The sequence below is a fragment of the Strongylocentrotus purpuratus genome, unplaced genomic scaffold, assembly GCF_000002235.5.
Source record: "Strongylocentrotus purpuratus isolate Spur 01 unplaced genomic scaffold, Spur_5.0 spur5_scaffold_21, whole genome shotgun sequence".
NCBI lineage: Eukaryota > Metazoa > Echinodermata > Echinoidea > Camarodonta > Strongylocentrotidae > Strongylocentrotus > Strongylocentrotus purpuratus.
The window spans coordinates 24371867-24393285 of record NW_022145607.1 but is presented as its reverse complement, the minus strand read 5'-3'; the positions used below and the strand labels follow the sequence as shown (position 1 = coordinate 24393285).

The 21419-nt window shown below is 39.6% G+C and overlaps 1 protein-coding gene across 1 annotated transcript in view; it reads right to left on the bottom strand.

Moving 5' to 3' along the window:
* Positions 1 to 20241, bottom strand: part of LOC105442880 — a 33390-nt gene extending 13149 nt beyond the window's left edge. Inside the window, exon 1 of the mRNA XM_030994256.1 lies at positions 20204 to 20241. Coding sequence (XP_030850116.1) covers positions 20204 to 20241 — 38 coding nt within the window. The remainder of the gene's footprint in view (positions 1 to 20203) is intronic.
* Positions 20242 to 21419: the final 1178 nt, after the last annotated feature.

Here is a 21419-nt window from a genome sequence, read left to right as displayed (position 1 = left end):
AGGCAATCTCTTCTCCCTTTTTTCTCTTTTTCTCTCGTGCTAGTCTTCTTGGACAACTGGGTGCTTGGTTGTTTCCCCCGGAACTGCCTTCTAACTTCCAACTTAATTTTGTTTTCTTTAATACAATTTTTTTCTCGAAATCATGACTCCCATTACAAACCTTCTGAATGTCCAACCCTCCGGAATTATGAGCCTTTGTAATCAACAAAAAGATACGTGTAACCGTAATATCCGTACATGCATATGCTGCTAATCAATCGTGTCAATTAGAGTTACTGTCTTCAGCGTTAAAACGCACGTTCATACAGCCTAGTCACCAAATCATGTTAAATCATAGAGAAGGAGAGATAAAGAGAGAGAGAGAGAGAGACAGAGAAAGGGGTGGAGACAGAGAGAGAGAGAAAAGACAGGGAGAGAGGGAGAGAGAAATGAAATTCATGTAATTCTCAAACCGTGTTCCCCTCTGCTTTTGAACGGGTTAGAAAGAATCAGAATGGCCTTTGTCACAAACAATTTCAAAGATTAATAAGAGAAAAAAAGGTTTGGATTTGATTTTGTATGGTTCATATCTATTAAAAGAAATGCGGTCAGAGTCATGTGAATGTGTGTGTGTTATGTTTGATAATTAAAATGGGTCTATTCAATTCGAAAACGAACCTACTATACTGTATGAGGGGAATTTGGAACTCATGGTAGCCAGGCAATCTCTTCTCCCTTTTTTCTCTTTTTCTCTCGTGCTAGTATTTTTGGACAACTGGGTGCTTAGTTGTTTCCCCCGGAACTGCCTTCTAACTTCCAACTTAATTTTGTTTTCTTTAATACAAGTTTTTTTCTCGAAATCATGACTCCCATTACAAACCTTCTGAATGTCCAACCTTCCGGAATTATGAGCCTTTGTAATCAACAAAAAGATACGTGTAACCGTAATATCCGTACATGCATATGCTGCTAATCAATCGTGTCAATTAGAGTTAGTGTCTTGAACGTTAAAACGCACGTTCATACAGCCTAGTCACCAAATCATGTTAAATCATAGAGAAGGAGAGATAAAGAGAAGGAGAGAGAAAGACAGAGAAAGGGGTGGAGAGAGAGAGAGAGAGAGAAAAGACAGGGAGAGAGGGAGAGAGAAATGAAATTCATGTAATTCTCAAACCGTGTTCCCCTCTGCTATTGAACGGGTTAGAAAGAATCAGAATGGCCTTTGTAATAAACAATTTCCAAGATTAATAAGAGAAAAAAGGGTTTGGCTTTGATTTTGTTTGGTTCATATCTATTAAAAGAAATGCGGTCAGAGTCATGTGAATCTGTGTGTGTTATGTTTGATAATTAGGCCTAAAATAAAAACTTGTTGCATTGCCCTTTGCGACCGACCCAAAAATCTGAAAATCTACGGTCGGCATTTTAAAAAAGTTTTTTTTTTTTTTTTAAACCATTTTTTAGATTTTTTTAAATTAATGAATACAAACATATGTATTTTGTTTGTTTAAATGAAATATGAATGAATAAAATCAAATTCTTCCCAAATTCTCACTCGTCTTCAAAGTTCTGCCCTAGTTTCAAAATCCTACTATCGTAAACGTGCACGTAGGTAGATCCCGGCCTCGTGTACGTGTTTATACGCCCGTTTATACCATGCACTGCACCAGCTAGAAACCAAGGAGATTTGGGCGACGGTCGCTGTTTAGAGTTTTCTATACGGAAAGGCTCACAACACTTTTATATTCATGACACATTTTGAAGGCACTAAAAAACATTAAAAACTGAAAAATATCGGCCAAAAAAGGGCGGGAAAAAACCAAAAAACAAACAAACAAACAAACATTAAAAACTGAAAAATATCGGCCAAAAGAGGGCGACAAAAAGAAAAGTAAAATAAAATAAAATCTTTTCCGACCGACCGACCCATGTTTTGGCACCCAAAGGGCAATGCAACAAGTTTTTATTTTAGGCCTTATAATGGGTCTGTTCAATTCGAAAATGAAACTACTATACTGTATATATTACGATACGTGTAACCGTAATATCCGTACATGCATATGCTGCTAATCAATCGTGTCAATTAGAGTTACTGTCTTCATCGTTAAAACGCACGTTCATACAGCCTAGTCACCAAATCATGTTAAATCATAGAGAAGGAGAGATAAAGAGAGAGAGAGAGAAAGACAGAGAAAGGGGTGGAGACAGAGAGAGAGAGAAAAGACAGGGAGAGAGGGAGAGAGAAATGAAATTCATGTAATTCTCAAACCGTGTTCCCCTCTGCTTTTGAACGGGTTAGAAAGAATCAGAATGGCCTTTGTAATAAACAATTTCCAAGATTAATAAGAGAAAAAAGGGTTTGGCTTTGATTTTGTATGGTTCATATCTATTAAAAGAAATGCGGTCAGAGTCATGTGAATGTGTGTGTGTTATGTTTGATAATTATAATGGGTCTGTTCAATTCGAAAACGAAACTACTATACTGTATGAAGGGGAATTTGGAACTAATGGTAGCCAGGCAACCGTACAATGGAATACATATCTCTGGTCTAGTTAGCCAGAAAGACATTATTTATGATGCAAATCATAAGGATACTTGTTATGGGACCAATAGAAGAGTACCTATGTTTAATATTAGAGTAAGAGAAAAGATTGAGTGTGTGTGTACGTGTGTGTGTGGGGGATTTTCTGAAAATGAAAATGATAGAGCTTATTAATAGTTATACAAAGAAAAAAGAAAAACTTAGGAAACTTAACGCTGACAAATTAGAAGAGGAAATCAGATGTTTAGAAAATCAGCTTTTAGCTCAACCATCTAGACAAATAATTGATAAAATTGAAGGGGGAGAATAGATTGTATGACACAATATTTTGAACAGTTACTTAAGTTTAATAAACGGAAAAGTGTGATAAGAGAATTATATGATCAAGATGTACAGATTATAAAGGATAGAAATGAAATATTGAAGACGATTAGATCATTTTATGACAAATTGTATTCAGTGAGTGAAACACTTGTTAATCAAAACACTTTATTCCTTGCGGACTTTCCTAAATTAAGCGAAGAAAATCGAGATATTTGTGAAGGTAGAGTAACTAGTAACGAATGTGTGAGTGTTGTAAAAGAAATGAAATTCAATACATCATCGGGGAATGATGGTTTTACGGTAGAATTTTAGTATAACTTGTTGATATTAGTGGGGGGACTCTTGGTAGAAGTTTTAAATGAAACATATGATAGGGGAACATTAACGTGTCTGTGCGTGTATGCGTGAGAGAGAGAGAGAGAGAGAGAGAGAGAGAGAGAGATAGAGGGAGGGAGGGGGTGCTATCCCTTGACATGCTTCCATTCCGATAGGTCTCTTGTATAGTTCTTGATAATAATGATGCATTCTTTAAATTAAAAAAAAATCACATATTCATCTGTCTATTATCTTTGTATGTTATGTCAAAGAATCAAAGAAGTACTGCATCAGGGAGGAAGGAAACAGGTATGCCATATCGAAAGTATGTCCGTCTAATTTTTATTTAACATTTTCCTCGATCTTATGCGAGGAGATATTTCTTCTTAAAGAAACATATTTACATGAGACTGGAACTTAAGTGTGTTTAACAGTGCTTTTAACGTTTTGGGGCCCCGTCACACAAAGATAAATTAGCAATTGATTGCTATTTTGGAATTGACCAAGATTAACAATCATTTGATTGTATAATCGATCAACCAATCGTATAGTCAATTGCTAAGCCTTGTGTTACAGGTTCCTTGACTTTTGACTAATATCAAAATGTTCGACAAAAGGGTTAATCTTAAAAAATCACATTCGGAAATAAATGAGTTTAAATGTTTCTTGTTTTATTCATATTTCTGTTCATGGAAAATAATGATTGTATTTTTTTTTTGTCTGGGTCTTGAAGGACAATTAGGGTAATTTTGAGTCGGAAATGTTTTTTTTTTTAAAGGGCGTATCTTAACTTACAGCACGTGCACTTTTCCCGCCAAGAAGTTACAGTCTACCAAAAGGGTGCATGTTTGGTTACAACCAGGAGACCCCCTCCCCTTCCTTCTACCATACCATAAGGATGTATCTAAAAACACAACCGATGTATATTCTTCTTGGGAAGAATTTTGAATGTTGGCAATCTTAAATTACAGCTTTGACATTAATTTGAGAAACGAGCAGATTATTTTGTACGAAGGGTTATGCTTTCCATGTTATTCCCAATGAATTTCAAACTATTTTTGTTCACATTTCATCATTCATGTATGGAATAATACCTGTATTATTCATGCCTAAAGTTCTACCAATTACATTTGCACGGCACGATATAGTTTCAACAGTATATATAACCAGCTATTTGTGAAAACCTTTTATTGAACTGGTAACCTATATTACTGTTTTAAATAGCTCCGTGTTACCAACATAAAGTTTCTTTGATTACATAGACTACATGTAGAGTACGATCAATTTATCTTGGCTTTTCATCAGAATTAATAATTCGTAATGTATGATATTGGAGAACTTGCTGCTAGTTGTAACTTGACATGAATTCTTTTGAAATAATATTGTAATTATATAACTCGAAAATAAAATTCAGACAAAAGGATCGGCTAGTTTCTTAAATTAGTATCAAAGGTGCTTTATCCTGGTTGTAACTAAAGATACACCACTTTTAATAGCTGGAGAGCGCATGGGTAAGTTACTTCCTCTCTTTATAAATGAATTTTACTATTTATTCACGATTCGTTTCACAATCAAATTGTCATGTAATATATCCTAACCATCATTATAGATATATGCAATAGCTCAACCATGATGTTTTATGCACACAAAAGAAAGTTTTGGAAAACAGCGCATTTTTTTCTTCACTAAAGCATTTGTCGGTCAGGCAAGAGGGCGTATCAGTTTGTCAAAATAGTACTCGGCCGTTATTTGGAGAAAAAAAGGGTAGTGTATGTGTATGTGTGTGTTTGTGTGTATGTGTGTGTGTATGTGTATGTGATTTCTCAAAATACGCCCTATTTGCCGAATTACTGCCGATAATTATTTGGAAAAATTGAATTTCCAGAAACGTTTTTTATGAAAAATTATGTGCGATACGTCGTACTATATCTGAAATAATCAAGTTTTAGGATTTGGGACCTATCTTATCAGAAAGATGGTGTTTTATTCATTCATGAAATGTTGAACAAAAATTACCCCTTGCGCCCCTTAGTCTTATCATGATTGTTGATACCAGTACTTTCAAAAAGTCAAATATGTAGACCGTTATGCCCTTTAAACATGTTCATTGCCATTCACGAATACGATATGCTATACCGCTGGGAGAGTGGTATCACAAGCGTCTATATCATGAAAGGAATGACTTGTTTACACAGAACGGAAACGTACTTTCATTGAAAACTGATATAATATTTTTTACGCGCCGGATACTGCATCAAACATATTGATGTTAATGACCGAAACCTTGAGAGCTTAGATTTTAACTAGGAAATGTTTACCGTAGATTGTATAGAGTCGATCCAATGTACAAGAGGGGAAGACTACTTTGGCCTGGGAGGAAGGTCAGAAATTATTATATTATTCTTCATTGGGCCATGGCGTAGACCCCGCACATACTCTAACGTTCATTATCATGCGATGATAATATACTGTACCACTTGGGCAGTGGTGTCAAAGATTATTGTTAATGACTGGCACCCGTGTAGCGAAATTTTTATTCCCAAACAGGTTTACAATTTCTTATATTTCCGTTCTTCTCAATGGCTGATATGTTCTACGTCATTAGCAGCTTGGAAAGAGGTCACAAACAATTAGACTATGATTTCTTTATTGCTTTGCCTCACTATTTATAAAGGCAAAACAAACTGAATAAACTGGGACTTGAACCCACAACTCTAAGAATGTATAACGCTGACCTTACCGATTGAGCCAACGATGGGTTAATGAAAAGTGATTCTGCATGATTTCTATAACCCTATCACTCACCCTAACGGTTACGTCATTGCTAATGACGTAACATATCAGCCAATCAGATGACCGGAAATATAAGCATTGGCAAACCTGTTTGGGAAAAAAAATTAGCACCTGGGTAGCCTGGGTGAAAAACAAGTTTGTGTAATAGATTCAGTAGAGTAAACCCAATGTTATGAAAAAAATTAAACGAACAAAACTTAAATAATTCGAGTTTCATCAATATAATAATCATGCCTTTGCTTGTATACTGACTGTCGTAATTTTTTTTTTCTTTTCAGTCGAATGCTGAAACAGGTGCTCCGCCCCCTCCCCCATCGCCAATTTTATATAACAAAATACGATACATGAATTTGTTTTGGTTCATGCAAGCTTTTCCTGTATTTTAATTTCATCAAAACGATGTGTATGATGTGTATGATGTTGTACTGTATGAAAACCAAATGAATGATGAAAGAAAAAACCTGGGCAAATTGGGATCAAGGCATGTACATGGTCCATGTACCATTTGCCAAATTGGCATTGTCTAGATCCCGTCTGGACTCAGTTGGTCTTGCATCCAAGAAAAAGTGGGGGAAATATAGGTCAAACAATATAGGATGATTCACTTATCATTTGCATCAATAGCATTGTCTATGCCTTAAAAGTGACCAGATATGGGTCTCGCATCCAGGAACGGTGGGCAAAATATGGACCAAGCTATATGGGACGGTCCATTTATCATTAGCATCGTTGACATTGTCTATAGGACCCATCCGGGCTCAGAAGTGTGCTTTACAAAGTGGGCAAAATATGGGTCAAGCTATAATTATGGGCCCAAATGAGGTTTACTTGTAAGTGCCCATCCGTTCCACTAATTTTCACTGACTACTAACCAGTGTACGATATATTCATGTATATATTACATCATTCATCCAATTGCATTGACTGTGTAAGGGGCACAATTAATACCATGAATTTTACCAGAACATGGGGATATACCACACATATTATGTACGTTGGAAATCGTATATATTAATGACGATATTTGTTTATACAACGGAGCTACTATATACATTTACTCTACAAAACAACTGGTTCATCAGAGGTTTCAAAGATGGCAAAAGATAAGAATTTTCTACGTCAAGTGGAAGGTTCTTTGAAGGCTTTGGAGCAGCATAAACGAAATCGCAATCTCCAAGAGTGACTTTTGTTTTAGTTTTTGGAAGTGGTTTAGAAGCAGCTAATTGTATATGACTTTATACATTGATGGATTTAAAACAAAATGATTCGGATAGATAATTTTGGGCATGACTGTTAAAGAGAAGGTTCATTGATTTTAAAAACTAACTTTATTGTCATTATTGCAAAGGTGGCACTTTGATTGGACGAGGTTATCACAATTCAATGCTTGGAAACATGCGAAGTAATGATTATTATCAATTACAAAACGCTGAAATACAGCCCCGGCATAGCACCTGAAAAGCTGTCCGAACTCTGCTGAGATGTGTGACGTCACATGTTGAATATGATTTGCACAAGCAGACGATGTCCCATGATATTTCACACATTTTTAGTGCCTGTTTTGTCAGCTTCTCTTCAGTTATTTCTCTTACTTCACAACCGTCAGGCTAAATGTTTAATTTATTTCCTCACTCTAAACCCCGCGCATGGTATTTTTTTGATGAAAAATACAGCGATAAAAAACATAAAGGAATCCGTCGCTTGTAAACAAAATAAGACGCCATTTATTTATTTATTTCGGTTTAAAAAGACATATAAATATACATGATTCAAAGGTCCAAGGACCAAAACTGATCATGTTTACAAGTAATACAATAATCTTATAGATACAGTAAATATACAATTGTGAGCCAAACAGACAAATATAACAAGTACAAGATGGCAACAAAGATTAAATATAATACATTTCAATCAATACAATACCAAAATAAACTAAGAGAAAGTAAGGATCAAGATCGTCAAATTACTAAACTGCTTTAGGGTAATGGTAACAGATAAACAGACAATAATAATAATGTTGAGTAACCAAACAATCGAACGAAATAGGGGAAAATGATATTTTGAAAATAGGCAACGATAAAAGCCTTGAAACCTGAATTAACATAATTACGTTTGAGTTGAAGGGGTTACCACAAAGAAATATATATTTTACAAATTGGAATCGACTTTAAAACGCAGATATACAATGGCATTATTCAAATATAACGTATACCAAAGAAGAATGTGTCAATTAAAATGATTCTGAGGAGTATTGAAAAGAGGGAGAGAGAGAGAGAGAGAGAGAGAGAGAGAGAATCGAGGATTATTAATTGTACGAACAAGAGAAGGAACAGCAGAATTTTGATACCGGCTAGTCCTGCACCTAGGAATGACAAAACCTTGATTATTACGGAGGGGACAAAAATTGGGCAAGGAATCTTTAGATGGTGGAAGTATGTCTCTGTGACGGGACGTCAGCATCGAGTGGGCAAATTTGTTATCAAGCTCAATTCGTCTTGCTTGAAGGGAGGGTAGATTATTAGACTCTTTAGCCTTTCATCATAGGTAAGAGGGTGAAACCGAGAATGATCTTGGTCACACGCCTCTGAACTCTCTCAACTTTTTCAGACTGTTGACAAGTGATTGAAGAAGACCAGACAAATGAGCCGTGCTTAATTAATGCAAAGTCATTGTGAATATGCGTACTCCACATACGGTGATGTCATCAATTCGATAGCTAGTTTTTAGGTCAACAACTCCCGATTTTCACAGCTTTAGATTTCGAGTATTCAGAGAGCTGTTACTGGTCTGACAGGCACTAAAGTAGCATATAATTGGTATTGTTGTAATCTATGGCTTGTCAGCTTTCCTTTGATATATAATTCATCTATTTTATTTTTCACTTCGGACAGGGTTTTAACATGTTAAAACAGATGTTATTTACAAAAATCGAGGAATTGGCCGTAAGTCTTCCACAGGCATTCTGAACACAAATATAAACATGGACACGGGTTCCAGTGTTTACGTGGTCTAGGTATCTACTGATATGACGCAGGTTGTACAATATTCATGCCCGTCATCTGGGCAAAGTTGAGTAACAGCCATAACTGGCTTGGACAAAATATACTCCCGATGATGTGGTCACAATGTTCGTTGAATTTAATTCAGGAATCAACAATATTCACACTCTAAACATGTATAGATGTTTCGAAACTATTATATTACATACTTGTCAGAGCTTTAAAAATTTGATACTAAACTCGTCAATGTAGCCCAATTTTTTATATAAAGATATCGCCAATATTCTAAATTTTGCGAATGAACATTTCCTTAGAATTTTTCAAAAATAACGAATCATCTAATCTAATACTGGCTCGTTATTTCAAATCCAAAACACAATGGAATTGCGATTTACACTTAAAAATTGTGGCTTTGTTATCCTACTCATTTTTGTAAAGAGTTATCGTAAAGCTTTAATATTCTCATGATAATTTTCAAGTGGAAGTTTACCTTAGTATGTGCTATGTCCAAAACAAACGACGAAACGCGCGAGGCCTTCAGTCTTGTCCCTCATCAGCAGTGTTGACTGTGTTAATTAATACATCACAGCTACCAAGGATTCACATGTAATTTGTTCAAATTTCATTCAAAGTAACAGGTAAAACAACTCAATTGAAAGGTTTGTTCTTGAGACGTGTCAGAAAGAAACAAAATGACGTTGAAATATTTGTATTTCGCACGATCAGAAACAGGAGGGTTAGTATCCACGTAATGGCGAATTCGTTGAAACACGCAGTGCTCGGGAAACACTTGCCCCAAATGAATCTCAATGCAGATTCCGTTTACAGAAATATGTTATAATCCGTAATCCGAGTCACATGTAGAATTAAAGACCAGGAAACGATGACTTAGATAAACAAAAGGCAGGGATGCGTAGATCTACGTAGTACAGAAAGGTGGTGTATAGTGTGCGTATTGTCTCTTGGCTCACCCAAACACGAAACCTTCCACATGAAATACCTTGCAAAGTCATTCTCATAGCCATGACAGCATACATTTCATTACATATCAATTGCTTAGTCAGTCGGAAAAAAAAAAAATTTGTGATGATGCAAATCATATACTTGGCCCGAGTAAGCTATCTGGGAGAGTACTGTAGATATTGGGGAGTAATTAACAGCGACAGAGAAAGAGAGCAATATAGAAAGAGAGAGAGAGAGAGATAGCGAGAGAGAGAGAGAGAGAGAGAGAGAGAAGGAAAACAACGGGTGAAGGGCAACGCAGGCATATGGGAATCTGATCCCAGTTATTGGTAATTTGCCGTCCTAAATCATTATAAATCAAGAATAACTAAAAATGGTCATCGTGAATGCCAATGTCCTTTTGTCCTATCCAAACTCTCGTAGGGCTGTCAACTACATAGAACCACAGGGTATATGCTAACAATTGCGATGAGGTTTATGTAGCCTGTAATGGCTTTCATCGAAAGGGTGCGGTGCGGTGCGGCGCGGTGTGGTGTGCTCAACGCACCCATTCGATAAAAGGCCCCCCGCTTTTCTCGAAAGGGTGCGTTGAGAGCGGAGCACCGTTTTAACACACCCTTTCGATAAAAGCGGGGGGTCTTTTCTCGAAAGGGTGCGTCGACTAGTCTTTCGCATCAGTCGTTTAAAATGAGGATCTGGGACAGAAGGTAATAGTTGCCAATTTAAGTATATCGAAAATGTATTAAATAAAATGGTATGGTCTTGATTACAGAGCATGGTCTCTTTCGTTATTACTATGTTGATGGGGGAGACAGAGAGAAGGAAAAAGGGGAAAGGGAAAGGGAAGATAAAAGGAAAGAAAGAAGAATAAGAAGAAAAGAGGGAAACGGGGGGGGGGGGCGCGCAGGGCTCTTGCCTTCTCCTCACCCCCCTCCCCCGCCAAAAAATAAATAAGAGAGAGAGAGAAGGGAAAGGGAAAGAAAATATAAAAGGAAAGAAAGAAGAGGAAGAAGGAAAGAGGGAAACGGGGGAAAAACGAAAGGCTCTTACCTCCCCCCCCCCCCGCCAATAATGTAAATAGGAGAGAGAGAGAGAGAGAGAGAGAGAGAAGGGAAAGGGAAAGAAAATATAAAAGGAGAGAAAGAAAAGAAGAAGGAAAGAGGGAAACGGAGGAAGGGCGAAAGGCTCTTACCTACCCCCCCCCCGCCCCCTCCCGCCAAAAAAAATAAATAAGAGAGAGAAGGGAGAGGGAAAGAAAATCTAAAAGGAAAGAAAGAAGAGGAAAAAGAATAAGAAGAAAAGGCTCTTACCTACCCCCCCCTCCCCCCTCCCGCCAAAAAAAATAAATAAGAGAGAGAAGGGAAAGGGAAAGAAAGAAGAGGATTAAGAAGGAAAGAGGGAAACGGGGGAAGGACGAAGGGCTCTTGCCTCCTCCCTCCCCACCCCCGCCAAAAATAAATAAGAGAGAGAGAAGGGAAAGAGAAAGGGAAAGAAAATATAAAAGGAAAGAAAGAAGAGGAAGAAGGAAAGAGGGAAACGTGGAAAGGGCGAAAGGCTCTTACCACCCCCCCCCCCGCCAAAAAAAATAAATAAGAGAGAGAGAAGGGAAAGGGAAAGAAAGAAGAGGAATAAGAAGGAAAGAGGGAAACGGGGGAAGGGCGAAGGGCTCTTGCCTCCTCCCTCCCCACCGCCCGCCAAAAAATAAATAAGAGATAGAGAGAGAAGGGAAAGGGAAAGAGAAGATAAAAGGAAAGAAAGAAGAGGAAGAAGAATAAGAAGAAAAGAGGGAAACGGGGGCGAAGGGCTCTTGCCTCCCCCCGCCTTGCCAAAAAATAAATAAGAGAGAGAGAGAGAAGGAAAGGGAAAGAGAAGATAAAAGGAAAGAAAGAAGAGGAAGAAGAAGAAACGAAGGAAACGGGGGCAAAGGGCTCTTGCCTCCTTTCTTTTCTTTTTTTCCTTTCTTTCCTATTCTCCCTCTTTTTCGTTTTTCTCTTTCTTTCTTTTCTTTTTCTTTTTTTTCTTTTCTTTCCCTTTCCCTCTCTTTTTTCCTCTCCCCCTTTTCTTTTTTTTCCCGACGGCAGCGCAATTTTACCGACAATATCCTGACAGGTGGGGGGGGGGGTGTCGCACCCCCACATCCCCCTTTGGAGACGCCCCTACCTACGCCACTGTTGGCGACCACAAGGCTATCAATACAAATTAAGACATATTAATGAAGATTCTTTTTTAATGTTGCAGAGAGATAAGTATTTTTTCTATGAACTTGTTTAATGGAAGGACAATAAATAATATTAAAAACATGAATACTATAGCGGTATAATGATGAGAGAGATGATTTAAGTCATACTTTTTTTTCAATGTGATTGGAGTAGACTTGAGGGTGGGGGGGGGGGGGTCCCCCTCTTAGATCTCGGCCGTTTTACAGCCGATCGCCGCGAAAATGTCCATGCATGTCAAGTGAAGTGTATACAAAACTATGGTAATTTCATTTTTTTGAAAAATTCACTCATTTGCATATTTATGGTAATTTATGCAAACAAGATCAGAGAATTCACATTTTTACCCATAAATCATATATAATTCATATTCAAGGGTTCTTTTTCACTACATATATTCGTTAGAATAATAATACGACAACAAAGTTGGAAGAGCCAGTTTATCCCCATGTTATCTCTTGTTTTGATAATTTGTATTTATGTATTACATTGTTTTTGTTGTTTTATTTCATTTCTAAGCACACTTCAACTATTTTGACCCAAAAACAAACACATTAACTTGAAACAAGACCAAATAACCAATGTTTTCTCTTTTTTTAAAAGAATAAATGGTATTTCCATATGTTTGGTACATAAATCACAAAAATGAGCAATTTTAGGGCTGACATGCAAAAACAAAAGGTCACGTGACTCCGCAACTATACGTCCAATTTTCAACAAAAAAAATGTTTCAAAAGATGCGTAAGACTCGAAAGAAAAAAGTCATGAAAGAAAAACTTTATATCTGCCGCGGTTCCGGAGTAGTCGCGAAATTACTAGAGAGCACTAATCTTTTTTGGGCCCTCGAAAATTTGAAAAATCGTACCACCCCCCCCCCCCCCTAGAACGCCAGGGAGGGGGGGGGCCTATCTCCCCAAAACGGTAAAATTAACGTGTTTTTTTACACGTTTTTGTCACAGGGCGGAGCCCTCAGAAGCTCAGGGGTATTAAACATCAAAATTAACGTCGGATGAGCATAATTTTATACCTTGTTTGTGACAGTGGCAGGACACAATTTGGTGTTGGGTACAGGGGGCGGAGCCCCCAGAAGCTCAGGAGTTTTGGGCAATAAATAACGGTCAGATGAGCATATTTTTATATCTATTTGTGACACTGGCAGGACACAAATTGGTGTTGGATCCAAGGAGCGGAGCCCCAAGAAGGTGAGGGGTTTTATACATCAAATTATCGTCAGATGAGCATATTTTTATATCTATTTGTGACACTGGCAGGACACGAATTCTTCTTCCTCTTCTTTCTTTCCTTTTATCTTCTCTTTCCCTTTCCTTCTCTCTCTCTCTCTCTCTCTCTTATTTTTTTTTGGCGGGGGGGGGGGGGGGAGGAGGCAAGAGCCCTTCGCCCTTCCCCCGTTTCCATCTTTCCTTCTTCTTCTTTCTTTCCTTTTATATTTTCGTTCCCTTTCCCTTCTCTCTCTCTCTCTCTCTCTCTCCTATTTATTTGTTAGCGGGGAGGGGGGAGGAGGCAAGAGCCCTTCGCCCACGTTTCCCTCTTTTCTTTTTATTCTTCTTCCTCTTCTTTATTTCCTTTTATATTATCTTTCCCTTTCCATTTCCCTTCTCTCTCTTATTTATTTTTTTGGCGGGGGGGGGGGGGAGGGCAAGAGCCCTTCGCCCCCGTGTCCCTCTTTTCTTCTTTTCCCTCTTCTTTCTTTCCTTTTGTCTTCTCTTTCCCTTTCCCTTTCCCTTCTCTCTCTCTCTCTGATTTATTTTTTGGCGGGAGGGGGGGGGGGGGGAGGCAAGAGTCCTCCGCCCTTCCCCCGTTTCCCTCTTTCCTTATTCCTCTTCTTTCTCTCCTTTTATATTTTCTTTCCCTTTCCCTTCTCTCTTTCTCTCTCTTATTTATTTGTTGGTGGGGGAGGGGGGGGGGGGAGGAGGCAAGAGCCCTTCGCCCACGTTTCCCTCTTTTCTTTTTATTCTTCTTCCTCTTCTTTATTTCCTTTTATATTATCTTTCCCTTTCCATTTCCCTTCTCTCTCTTATTTATTTTTTTGTCGGGGGGGGGGGGGGAGGGCAAGAGCCATTCGCTCCCGTGTCCCTCTTTTCTTTTTTTCCTCTTCTTTCTTTCCTTTTATATTTTCTTTCCCTTTCCCTTCTCTCTCTCTCTCTCTCTCTTATTAATTTTTGGCGGGGGTGGGGGGGGGGGGAGGGGGAAGGCAAGAGCCCTTCCCCCGTTTCCCTCTTTTCTTCTTCTTCCTCTTCTTTCTTTCCTTTTATATTTTCTTATTCCCTCTCCCTTCTCTATCTCTCTCTCTTATTTATTTTTGGCGGGGGGGGGGGGGATGGCAAGAGCCCTTCGCCCCCGTGTCCCTCTTTTCTTCTTTCCCTTTTCCTCTCCTTTCTTTCCTTTTATCATCTCTTTCCCTTTCGCTTTCCAATCTCTCTCTCTCTGATTAATGTTTTGGCGGGGGTGGGGGGAGGCAAGAGTCCTCCGCCCTTCCCCCGTTTCCCTCTTTTCTTCTTCTTCCTCTTCTTTATTTCCTTTTATATTCTCTTTCCCTTTCGCTTTCAAATCTCTCTCTCTCTCTCTCTCTCTCTCTCTCTTATTTATTTTTTGGCGGGGGGGGAGGGGGGTGGGGGGAGGCAAGTGTCCTCCGCCCTTCCCCCGTTTCCCTCTTTTATTCTTCTTCCTCTTCTTTATTTCCTTTTATATTATCTTTCCCTTTCCATTTCCCTTCTCTCTCTTATTTATTTTTTTGTCGGGGGGGGGGGGGGAGGGCAAGAGCCCTTCGCCCCCGTTTCCCTCTTTTCTTCTTATTCTTTTTCCTCTTTCTTTCCCTCTCCCTTCTCTCTCTTATTTATTTTTTTGGCGGGAGGGGGCGGGGGGGGGGGGTAGGTAAGAGCCTTTCGCCCTTCCTCCGTTTCCCTCTTTCCTTCTTCTTTTCTTTCTTTCCTTTTATATTTTCTTTCCCTTTCCCTTCTCTCTCTCTCTCTCCTATTTATTTTATTGGCGGGGGGGGGGAGGTAAGAGCCTTTCGCTTTTCCCCCGTTTCCCTCTTTCCTTCTTCCTCTTCTTTCTTTCCTTTTATATTTTCTTTCCCTTTCCCTTCTCTCTCTCTCTCATTAATTTTTTGGCGGGGGGGGGGGGGGAGGGGGTGAGGAGGAGCCAAGAGCCCTTCGCCCCCCCCCGTTTCCCTCTTTTCTTCTTCTTTTTCTTTCTTTCCTTTTATCTTCCCTTTCCCTTTCCCCTTTTTCCTTCTCTCTGTAATAACGAAAGAGAACACTCTGTAATCAAGACCATTCCATTTTATTTAATACATTTTCGATATACTTAAATTGGCAACTATTACCTTCTGTCCTAGATCCTCATTTTAAACGACTGATGCGAAAGACTAGTCGACGCACCCTTTCGAGAAAAGACCCCCCGCTTTTATCGAAAGGGTGTGTTAAAACGGTGCTCCGCTCTCAACGCACCCTTTCGAGAAAAGCGGGGGGCCTTTTATCGAATGGGTGCGTTGAGCACACCACACCGCGCCGCGCCGCACCGCACCCTTTCGATGAAAGCCCCATAAAGTCTACAAGCACAGATACTCTACCACAGTTCCTAAAGCCTTGAGCAGAGTCAATAGTGTCAGTGCCTATTTTAGTCTCATGTTGCAAACACTGTTACGCACAGCGACAATGGTTTGAGCCTGCGAACTAGGTAATTTTTTATACCGGATAAGATTGTTTAGAACTTCCCAGAATCAAACAGGTTTACAAGCACATTTTTCGCAAGGGGGTTAACACATTTTGCCTGAATATCACAATTAATGTTCTTATACCCCATTCACAGTGGTTTTGAAATTTGTAGCGGCGTTGTAGCGGAGCGGCGACACCGCCATAACACCGCTACAAATGCATTCACAGTAGAAAAGTTATCCCGCTGCAGCAGCGGGATAAATATCATGTACCCATTCACGCTGCAGCGGGTGATTTTTATTACCTCCGTAACAAACACGTGTATGCATGGCTCATGACCCGCGAGTGACCCCGATATGACCGGAAATACTTCAGCGCGGGGTTTTATCATATTACTTTTTAAAAAAACTAGCATTTTTATTGCTTCCAGTCAGAATATTTTAATTTTTTGAAGTGTGAAATATTTTTATTTGGATAATTATAATATCTACATAATAATAAAATCAATTTGAATCCACTGGTTACTTTATTTCTATTTCACTTTATGTTCCCCATTGCTGGAGAAAAGAGGTCAGTGATAGGTAAGTAAACAAATCACACGTGTTTGTCGCGGTGTTATAGCGGAGAGCCTTCACACTGAGTAAACACCGCGACAGCAGCGGGACTGTCCCGCTGCTGTAGCTAGGCGAACCTAGCGATAGTTTGTCGCGGCGTTATCGCGAGGCGGTGTTATGCCGCGATAGTTTATAACGGGTCCGAGCCTTCACACTGAAGACAACACCGCGACAGCAGCGGGACAGTCCCGCTGCTGTCGCGGTGTTTGAGGCCACTGTGAATGGGGTATAAGTTATGAACTTTGCGATCGAGCTGGGAAAAAAACACTTTAATGTCGTAAGAATTTTATTTAGTCATCTGTGAAAAACAGATGATGTATTATATACAGACTTGCAAACTCACGCATCAATCTCGCTGCCTGAATATACAGTGTAAACGTGACGGTTGCACACATATTGATAATGTTAATAGGTATATTTCAAATTTTAGGGAGGGGAGGGGGAGCTGCAACCACCACACCCCACCCCGCCGCATAGTTAAACTTTTGGTATAAGCTTTTCATTTGATGGGTTTCTCATATGGTTCTCTATGATTTACTGATCTATAAAGAGTCTTTAGGTTGGTGAGGCTACCTAAAAAACATTTTAAAGGGGAATATTCCTTCATATAACCAAGGTTTTTTTTAATGCTAAACCCATATTAAATAACTCCTTGGTATGACCAGTTTCATAAACATGAGTATTAAGACTTCTTGTGCGGTTATTGTCAAAGAGTTCGGTCCCGAGACACAATTGATCATGTTTAATTGGTACACGTCTGTAAAACCCAATTAAAAGCGCCTACATGTACAAACCTGCAATCACACAGCCGCACACATATACCCACACCCTCACGTACCATTTGTCCATGATATGAAGCTGTATTCGTCTTTTTGTGTGTGTTCGTTAGTAGGCTGAACCTGAAAGAAATCATATTGTTACGTTGTTTACACAGCTAAGTGTATCAATAAAAGTAAATTCAAACGATCAATGGTAGAGATATGTGGAGCGTGGGTGAAAAACATTTCCTTGTGAAATAGATTCTGAAGAGGAGAATTTCAAAAGAAGTGTGGTTGACATTGTTTTTCGATCAAAGTTGGCCGTTGTTTTAACCTTTCGTCAACGTTTTTTTGCGCTTGTGTTTTGATTTCAGAGATTACTATTAGAAGTAAAAGAAAATGATATTGTTGTCAATTTAAAGAACTATGTAAATCATCACTTTAACCCTCATAAACCAACCCTCATGGAATCAACTAACCTTATGCCCCAGTCACACCTTTGCGTACTTGGCTTGCGTATTGCTGCGTATTTATGGCAAACCGTTATAACATTTGTTCCTAATTCTTGATATCAAGAAAATAATTTTCTACTGTAAGGGAATGGTAATTCTTGATATCAAGAATTCGATTTCCTGATATCAAGAATTCGATTTCCTGATATCAAGAATTCATTTTTTGATATCAAGAAATAGGAATAAATGTTAAAACTGCTTGCCATAGATACGCAGCAATACGCAAGCCAAATACGAAAAGGTGTGACTGTGGCATTATGCTTGGCTTTAGTTTTCTTAATCTCACCAACATAGCACCTACCCGACAAGTACCTATTACGGGGAATCCATGACACATGCTCCGCCGACGATTGCTCCGCCGACAAATGCTCCGCAAAAAGTGACAATTGCTCCGACGTCAAATGCTCCGCCGACAGTTGCTCCGCCGACAATTGCTCCGCCGACATTTGCTCCGATGACATTTGCTCCGCCGATATTTGCTCCGCCGACAATTGCTCCGCCGACAATAACTCCACCGACATTTGCTCCGCCGACAATTGCTCCACCGACATTTGCTCCGCCGACAATTGCTCCGCCGACAATTGCTCCGCCGATTGCTCCTCCGACAGCTCCGCCCAAAAAGTGCACATGGTTTTCAGTTATTATATGAAAAGGATGAACATTCGCTTGTTCGCTACACTCAAAAAAAAAAAAGTGCTAAATTTAGCACTTAAAGATTCAATTTTAGCACTTTTTAGGAGCTCGCATAGTGACTGCACTCGAAGTGCTGAGTTAGCACTTGCACCCGGGCTACTTTGCTAGCACCCAAAGGAGCTGACTGTTGTGCTAAATTTAGCACTTAAAGATTCAATTTTAGCACTTTTTAGGAGCTCGCATAGTGACTGCACTCGAAGTGCTGAGTTAGCACTTGCACCCGGGCTACTTTGCTAGCACCCAAAGGAGCTGACTGTTGTGCACTTAAAGTGCCAAGTTTTGCTCTCCTTTGGGTGCTAGCAGAATAGCCCTTGTGCAAGTGCTAACTCATGCGTTGTTTGACATGCCCCATCTACATTTGGTATGTGGTCAAGGTGGATGTCCTTCGTCATTTACCACTTTCAACTCTTACAGGAAACATTTATTAAACCAACATCCACAAGAAGAACCTGAACCTGAAGTTGTACAGGGTATGGAGGGTCTAGTTGATGCTGATTTGGGTGTTGCTGTTAGTGAAGTGCATAATCCTGCAGCAGATGATGCATTTGATGATGATGATGATAGGATAGGCCTACTACAAGAACAAGATGGAGCAATGCATAATGACAGTACAAGACACTATGAATATGACAGACAATGAAAGCGGACAAAATATACAGTTCCTTAGGTAGACAAAGGAACATCCCTTCACTGCTATTATGTAAAAATGTTTAGAACAGGTGTCACATGCATATTCACCTGTTCTACACATTTTACATAATAGCAGTCAAGGGATGTTCCTTTGTCTACCTGAGGAACTGTATATTTTGTCCGCTTTCATTGTCTGTCATGTTCATAGTGAGACCAGCTGCATTTTTCATTGGTTCTCTTTTATCAAACACCAACATGACCCATCACTATGAACATGACGGACAAAGAAAGCGGACAAAATATACAGTTCCTCAGGTAGACAAAGGAACATCCCTTCACTGCTATTATGTAAAAATGTGTAGAACAGGTGTCACATGCATATTCACCTGTTCTACACATTTTTACATAATGGCAGTGAAGGGATGTTCTTTTGTCTACCCGAGGAACTGTATATTTTGTCCGCTTTCTTTGTCAGTCATGTTCATAGTGCATGCTATGACAAACAGAGTGTTATCTGCTGCAACAGCTTTGAATACTGATGTTGTTGACAGTTTAAGGAGCAAAGTTATTCAGACTTTTGAGGCCTTGGGTATTGACCTGGAGAATGAAGAATGTAAGAATCTCTTAGCTGAATTTGATTCAAAAACAAATATTCACAAGGTAACAGCTATTATACTAACCGACCAATCAGATCAGGTTATGCAGTCAGCACTCGATGTTAAGTGCTGCATATTGTTATAGCACTCGTTTTCTGCACTCAAATATTCAGCACGTTTCGGTTTCCTTGTTAAAGTTAACCCGTCAAGTGCTGATTTTGGCACTTCAAGTGCAGAATCTCACTCAGCACCCAACATTTAGCACCTCAGTTTTTTGCGTGTATAGTGTGGTACGGTATAGCGTTGGTCACATCCCACCGTGCGTGTTTTTAGTCCATACGGTTTTTGGGGAGGCCACGGCCGCCACATTTTTCTGAAAACGTAGGGAGGGAGCGGCAAAGGCAGGGAGGGAGTACCGGCAACGCGCGTCACACGCACTTTGTAAGTACGTGGCCCGCACGCCACGCCTGGCCGTGAACGGTTGCGTGCATCGTAGGTTGCGCATGTGGTAAGTGCGTTGTACGTGCTTACAACGTGCTTACAACGTACGGTCTCCGTGCGGTCGCCACGTTATCGTGCGGAGGCCGTACTTACAAGTGCTGCTCACGCACGGTGTCCTTACTCACTCGCATGTTGTAAGTGCGTGCACGTGCGATGAACTCGGTGTTTATATAGGACGACATTCCGATGTTCTCCAGCAGTCCCAGCTGTTGCTGCCTCAAGATGCCGCCCATTCCACCGAAGAGACTATATACTGCATAAATCAGTGTGAACAACGTGCGTTGTAAGTGCTTACTCGGTACGGTCCACATGAGTTCTGCGTGCTCATTGGATAGCTGAACTGGGGAAGTGGCGAGTAAGCGCGGACCACGCACTTATCACGTGCGCCTTTAAAAGACGCACGGAGTCAGTGCGTTGTGCGCTCGTTGGCAGTACCGGGCAGCGACTTTGCGTTTTACACCCTGGCCTGGACATTTTCCCGGTAAATAGCAATGAAACTGCTTGAATGAGTCTAGTCTACGCTCCTCGATCGGACGCGCCAGTTCCAAATCGAATCGTACATGCACAGACGTACGTCGATGCAGCATTTATACACACCGTACGCAGCTGCAATACTGAAGATTAAGGGAGAAGATATAGGATTTCAAGTTCAGAACAACAAGTTAAGAAGCTTGCTGCACGATGGAATTCATCGAGGATGATGACGGAGTGGCAATGCAGACGCCTTTGCGGGTATGAATACTGCAAATCCAGTTTTGAATTGTAGTTATATGAGTACGATTAACTGTAACTGTTAGGCATCCATAGTTAGCAAAACTAAGAGTAAGACTAAGTGAGTCGCTGCACAGTGTCACATTGTCACTGTCACTGTCAGTACTGTCTGTCAGTCAACATTAACAACAGCAATGTCAATTGGACTAGCTAAGCATAAGTAACAATGTAAATAAAAATTTCTTATAGTCATTTCTTGCATCTAAATCTTAACACACTGTCAAATTATCTGTTCAAATTTCTACTATTGTTTGCTTTCACTTTTACTACATATTTCTTCTTTATATAACTATTTATGCATACACATACTCCTGTATCTTTTGTATTACTTCTCCGACATTGAAGGATTAGATTACCTTCACGAAAAAAAAAAGTATATGAATGTAAAGCAGTAAATAAAGTGCAAATGAATTCATGTAAAACTGGTGTATAATTTCCTTTATATGTTATGTGTCTGTACATTACACTAGACAAAGTGATGAATGGAAAAAGAGAGAAAGAGAGGTCTTATAAATAAATATCATGAATTTAAAATGAG